The sequence below is a fragment of the Ranitomeya imitator genome, chromosome 4 (assembly GCF_032444005.1).
Source record: "Ranitomeya imitator isolate aRanImi1 chromosome 4, aRanImi1.pri, whole genome shotgun sequence".
In the NCBI taxonomy this organism is placed as follows: domain Eukaryota; kingdom Metazoa; phylum Chordata; class Amphibia; order Anura; family Dendrobatidae; genus Ranitomeya; species Ranitomeya imitator.
The window spans coordinates 692,253,869-692,260,635 of NC_091285.1; the positions used below are offsets into that span (position 1 = coordinate 692,253,869).

The 6,767-nt window shown below is 45.2% G+C and overlaps 1 protein-coding gene across 1 annotated transcript; it reads right to left on the bottom strand.

Moving 5' to 3' along the window:
• Nucleotides 1–5,700: 5,700 nt before the first annotated feature.
• LOC138674737 (beta-synuclein-like) lies at nucleotides 5,701–6,291 on the bottom strand. The gene has a single exon (XM_069762552.1). It carries the CDS (start codon nucleotides 6,289–6,291, stop codon nucleotides 5,701–5,703), a length of 591 nt encoding a protein of 196 aa, XP_069618653.1.
• Nucleotides 6,292–6,767: the final 476 nt, after the last annotated feature.

Sequence of the window (6,767 nt, forward strand, 5' to 3'; positions counted from 1 at the left end):
ACTTGCCCCATATACCGTAGTGCCCTACAAACGTTAATTATGGCCCCATACAGACACTTGCCCCATATAGTGCTGCACAAACGTTATGACCCCATATAGTGCTGCACAAACATGGCCCATATAGTGCTGCACAAACATTATGGCCCCATATAGTGCTGCACAAACATGGCCCATATAGTGCTGCACAAACATTATGCCCCATATAGTGCTGCACAAACATTATGCCCCATATAGTGCTTGTGAAGGATTACCCCTTCCTCCCACGTCACCAATCCGTGACGTCACTACACAGGCCCAGCTCTCCGGCGCCCCCTTTGTCTCTCAGGTCAGTAAGGGAACTGCACCTAGAGCAAATGGCTGCCGGGGAGACTGCACTGTTACCCACCCTGGGTATTCTAAGATTCGCAATCAGAGTAAAAGGATCAGCCCAAAATTAATTTGTGATTTAATTGCCTTAAGGGCGCACTAGATAATTACAAGAAATATACAATCACAATATATCAAGAGTTAGTCAGAGTACAATATAACAACAATAATACAAGGCTTAAAGGTATAAAGCTGGAGGTCAATTTACCAGGTTGAAGGTCGCTTGTGGAAGCCAGGGGCGCGCAGCATTCCGCAGGTCCAAATCTTAGTTACCGGGCAGCCCCCAGAAAGCATGTGCTTGCTCCCCTCTGGCTGGCATACCCTGTTCCTTAAGATATCAGCATGATCTTCTTCTGTGGAGTGAGACACTTCTCCTAGTGTCTTCAGCTCTTAAAACCTGGCTGAGCCCCCCTGCCTGCAGCTGGGTGGGCTTAGCAATCTCCACCCCCCCCCTGCCTCCCTGCAGATTTATTCCAATATCTAATAAATGGGATAACTCCCCTCAGGATGATCGGATCAACCTGTGGTTTGTTCTGCCGGTCGTACTGGGAACAAACCTGGACCCATTCGGTCCCTGTGGGAGGCTGATCTCTATATCTCGGGTTTCAGGCCTCCCACCGCCACGGGAGTCACACTGTTGGATGCACAATTTCTTTAGGGCAAGGAGAATATTTATGAGCCTGTAGCTCGAACGATGCGTCCATAATTCACAATTCCATGTTAAAGACGGTTCGGCTGGGCTGCCATAATAGATGTGTATCCAGTGGCCACTTGGCATGCGTGTTTTAATTAAGCCCCCCAGCATTTCCAAGCCCCCTGGTGGCGTGGTTTCCTCATGGAGCTTTGAAATACCGTCTACAGTTTACACTGAGCTCAGCCCGTTGGCATACTAATAGGAACTTTATTCATAGAAAAGGTGGGGGCCAGGAGCGCTCCTCGCTGCCGACCTGACACCAGGAGACAAAATGGAGTCACGCCAATCTGTAAGTATGCCTGTTCCAAGATGGCGGCTGTTCCCTCATCACAGTGCTGAACAAACATTATGCCCCATATAGTGCTGCACAAACATTATGGCCCCATATAGTGCTGCACAAACGTTATGGCCTCATATAGTGCTGCACAAACGTTATGGCCCCATATAGTGCTGCACAAACGTTATGGCCCCATATAGTGCTGCACAAACGTTATGGCCCCATATAGTGCTGCACAAACGTTATGGCCCCATATGGTGCTGCACAAACGTTATGGCCCTATATAGTGCTGCACAAACGTTATGGCCCCATATAGTGCTGCACAAACGTTATGGCCCCATAGATGCTCATACAGACACTTGCCCCATTTGCTGCGATAAAAAAAAAAAAAATCACATACTCACCTCTCCGTCGCTCAAGCCCCCGGCACTTTCAATAGTCACCTGCACCTCATTCCGGCGCCACTCCATGCTCAGCACTGACGTTCAGCAGAGGGCGCGCACTAACCACATCACCGCGCCCTCTGACCTGAGCGTCACTGCTGAAGACAGAGCGGCGCCGGGAGCGAGGAAAGTTTACTATCGTGCAGCGCTGCGCTCCCCCTCCCCGCTATACTCACCTGGTCTTGGCGCTGTGCAGTCCCTGCTTCCCCGATGCCGCAGCTTCATCCTGTACTGAGAGGTCACATGGTACCGCTGATTACAGTAATGAATATGCGGCTCCACCCCTATGGGAGGTGGAGCAGCATATTCATTTACTGTAATGAGCGGTACCATGTGACCTCTCAGTGCAGGAAGAAGCTGAAGCTGCTGCTGCCGGCGCCGGGGAAGCTAGGGACCTGCAGGGACTGCGCCTGGACTAGGTGAGTAATTTTAGACTGCCCCCGCTCCCCCCCCTGCCGACCCCCGGGTATGACTCGAGTATAAGCCGAGAGGGGGACTTTCAGCCCAAAAAAGTGGGCTGAAAATCTCGGCTTATACTCGAGTATATACAGTAAATTTTGGGTGAAGAATCAACAAGTGGAACACAATTGTGAAGTTGAACGAAAATTATTGGTTATTTTACATTTTTGTGGAAATTCATAAACAGAAAAGTGGGGCGTGCAATATTATTCAGCCACTGTAACTTAATACTTTGTTGCGCCACCTTTTGCTGCGATTACAAGTCGCTTCGGATATGTCTCCATCAGTTTTGTACATGGAGAGACTGAAATTCTTGCCCATTCTTCCTTGGCAAACAGGTCGAGTTCAGTGAGGTTTGATGGAGATCGTTTGTGAACAGCAGTTTTTTCAGCTCTTTCCATAGATTCTCGATTGGATTGAGGTCTGGACTTAAAATGGCCAAGTCAAACACCTGGATACGGTTATTTGTGAACCATTCCATTGTAGATTTTGCTTTGTTTGGGATCATTATCTTGTTGGAAGACAAATCTTTGTTCCAGTCTTTTGTAGACACCCAACAGGTTTTCTTCAAGAATGGTCCTGTATTTGGCTCCATCCATCTTCCCATCAATTTTAACCATCTTCCCTGTCCCTGCTGAAGAAAAGCAGGCCCAAACCATGATGCTGCCACCACCATGTATGACAGTGGGGATGGTGTTTTTCAGGGTGATGAGCTTTACACCAAACATAGCTTAGGGGACATGGCTTATGTTCTCACTGTGCACATTAAATCCATCTGGACTCGATCTGGGCTAATTTCTTTGACACACCACCACCCCTAATGCTGACATCAATCATATCTTACCCTGAGAAGGGTGCCATCACAGTCATGGTAAAGTTTGAAGTGACGAGGAATTGTTTCAACTGTGGATGAGTCCACATGGGTCGCCGTGCACGTGTTCCCTTGTGCGCACCTTTTAATTGGCTTGTGGTCAAACCCACATAGATTTTTTCACAGGGACACGTGGCATAATAAATGACGTTACTACTTGTGCATGTGATACGCTTTCTTGTATACGCGTGATTGACTAGCATTCGAATCACAGCGATCAATATTTGGACATGCTACGCAGTGACCACATGGGACGCACCCACACCTAGCAGCCATGGTATTCCATATATTTTAGGTGGTTCACTAGTGTAATGGCTGTGGACTAGGATATCACGAAGGCTCCGTGACTGCCGTGATGTGATGGCAGCGCTCTCAGGCAAGAACCTTGAAATAATAGGAATCTCTTTCAAGATAGGCCACGAATTGTCCAATGCCTTCCTTAGCAGAGGAAATTGTGAATGGTAATTGGTTATAAAGCGGTCAATATCATGGTCATCTTTAGTCTGAATCTCAGAGGAGGTCATGTCGCGAGGAATTTTTTTGCCCTATTGAAAGCTTTCTTTTATCAACCGCTTACTGTAGCCACATTCAATTAAGCAGAGTTTTAAATCCTCCACTTGTGTAGCCAAATAATTTTCCGTGGAACAGTCAGCGAAGGCACAAACTGTCCTGCCGGAATAGACTGAATGATGTAGGGTGGGAAGAGGGGGCATGTAATGGCATATTCGTGGCAGTCTCCTTATGAAAAATATTCATCTGTATCTCGTCATTACCACTATCTCTGGAGTTTGATGTCCAAAAATTCAAATCCCATCATGGTTCATTTAGTAACATAGTAACATAGTTAGTAAGGCCGAAAAAAGACATTTGTCCATCCAGTTCAGCCTATATTCCATCATAATAAATACCCAGATCTACGTCCTTCTACAGAACCTAATAATTGTATGATACAATATTGTTCTGCTCCAGGAAGACATCCAGGCCTCTCTTGAACCCCTCGACTGAGTTCGCCATCACCACCTCCTCAGGCAAGCAATTCCAGATTCTCACTGCCCTAACAGTAAAGAATCCTCTTCTATGTTGGTGGAAAAACCTTCTCTCCTCCAGACGCAAAGAATGCCCCCTTGTGCCCGTCACCTTCCTTGGTATAAACAGATCCTCAGCGAGATATTTGTATTGTCCCCTAATATACTTATACATGGTTATTAGATCGCCCCTCAGTCGTCTTTTTTATAGACTAAATAATCCTAATTTCGCTAATCTATCTGGGTATTGTAGTTCTCCCATCCCCTTTATTAATTTTGTTGCCCTCCTTTGTACTCTCTCTAGTTCCATTATATCCTTCCTGAGCACCGGTGCCCAAAACTGGACACAGTACTCCATGTGCGGTCTAACTAGGGATTTGTACAGAGGCAGTATAATGCTCTCATCATGTGTATCCAGACCTCTTTTAATGCACCCCATGATCCTGTTTGCCTTGGCAGCTGCTGCCTGGCACTGGCTGCTCCAGGTAAGTTTATCATTAACTAGGATCCCCAAGTCCTTCTCCCTGTCAGATTTACCCAGTGGTTTCCCGTTCAGTGTGTAATGGTGATATTGATTCCCTCTTCCCATGTGTATAACCTGTTATATACAAATTATATGTGTATAATTTGAAAAGAAACATTAATATTATTTAGGACATGACACATTGACGGCCGATCCGACATGAAGAGGTTCCTCTCCCACATCCCTAGGAAGAGGTTGGCATACACAGGTGCATAAGATGCCCACATAGCTGTCCCCGGGAGCTGTAGGATGGACCCCTTAAACAAAAACATTGAGTTAAACTCCAATAATTGCAATATTGCATTTGGTCTCCCTGTGTGTCGGTAGATGACCAGTCTCTCGGGTTCAGTATTGTTCATTTTTGGTTAATTCTTTTTTTTTTTTTTTTTTTAAATTCCTAAATTATTTGGAACACAAGGACATTGAAAAGATTCTGCATGAATTCTCACAGATTCTCATCTGCTTCACAGAATAGTCACAAATAAGTTCACCCATTTATGTTTTTAGATATGTGTATATACGTATAATTACAGCAAAATAAATCACATTAGAACACTGAATAAACTATTTCACAGGTCAGTCATCCACGACAACTTTTTTTTTTTTTTTTGTGGTTTTTTTCCTCAACCAAATGACCAGCGTAGTGCCATAGCACAAATGCACAAATTTATGGCAGTCATTTTGTTAAGAAGTAAATCACATTTTTAGGTGTTTCGCATAATCTCTCTATAAAAAGTTACAACATGCTTTATTTATGTAGGTAGACGCAAAAGAATACCATTGGGTTCAATTGCAGGTGGTTGCAGCCCCTCTGCTACTGAAGAAGACACATCAGAACAAATAAATGATGATAGACAAAATTCACCAAAACCCCCGGCAATTATTCTCTGGGAGGGAACAATTTCCCGGGGGGCATTATGACTGCAAAGACAAATCCAATGCATTCATGGGTTCATACGTTACAAAGGGCTTTTTGTTCATTTAAACACCAGTTTGTTTGGACGATGACTGACCGCTAAGGATTACCATACATAAAACCACTTCACATGAGGCTCTCTGTACGTGGAGTAGAGGAAGAGCTCAATTTTTGAGAAAAGAGAATGGGTAGACCACACTCCTCTTGGGATAGGAAAGGGTGTTGGGGATATGGGGATTGTCTTATTAGTATCTTCATTATAGCTATCTTTGTGCTGAAGCTGCTGGTGGCTGGATCCAGAGTGAAGGGATGTTCTGCTTCTGGTTCATATTCCTGGTAATCTTTCTGGGGGGCTTCCTCGTAGCTCTCCCCTTCTGGCTCCAGCAGTGGTTCAGCGGCAGGTTCTTCCAAAGCTTCCTGGCCTCCTTCTTCAGGCTTAATATCTGTGGGAAATTCATCCTTCTTCACTAGGCCGGTGGCTGCACCAATGTTCGCAGCTCCAGACATGACAGTCCCACCCAGCTGAGATGCCTGCTCTTTGGTCTTCTCAGCCACCGAAGCCACTCCTTGTACTACTCCATCTCTGGCTTTGCTTCCCACATATAAGACACCTTCCTTAGTCTTCTCCGCAGCTTCTGCTACCCCTTGCTTGGTTTCCTCCGATGCGGCCACCACCCCTTCTTTTGCTTTGGAAAAGCCTTTCATAAGCACATCCATATTGATCTGTTGCATTCTTCTCAGTCCCAAGCTTTTTCCAGGTCTTGTTGCTTATCTGGAAGAGGCTGCCTGGGGTTCAGAGGGTAAATTGGTTTTAGTCCTCTCTCTATGTAATGATGACGCAGAGGAGGGTTCAGATGTAGAGATCTCAGGGGGTCGCTCAGCAGCCGACAGTGTCAGTGCTCCAGTATTGGTCATTTTATTAGAAAACAAATCCTCTTTATTGTCCCTAAAACCTTGTAAATTGTTTACTTGAGATGGAATTGAGACCTCAAGGGAACCTTGTAACTTAGTTTCTCCAGTGGAAAAATCCGACTTGGAGGAAAATGTCTTTGATTCTCTCTGCTTTTAGTTTTGTATGAAGTCCTGTTAGTTTGTTTTTCTTCAGGTAATACTTACATTACCTGAGAGAAGAGCTAGGGGCTTCCTTTTCCAACCTGGTTATAAACTCTTTATTCTTTCTACATGTAGATATC

Coding starts and splice junctions, on each gene's coding strand:
- LOC138674737 (XM_069762552.1), bottom strand. CDS start 6,291: ATGGATGTGCTTATGAAAGGCTTTTCCAAAGCAAAAGAAGGGGTGGTG.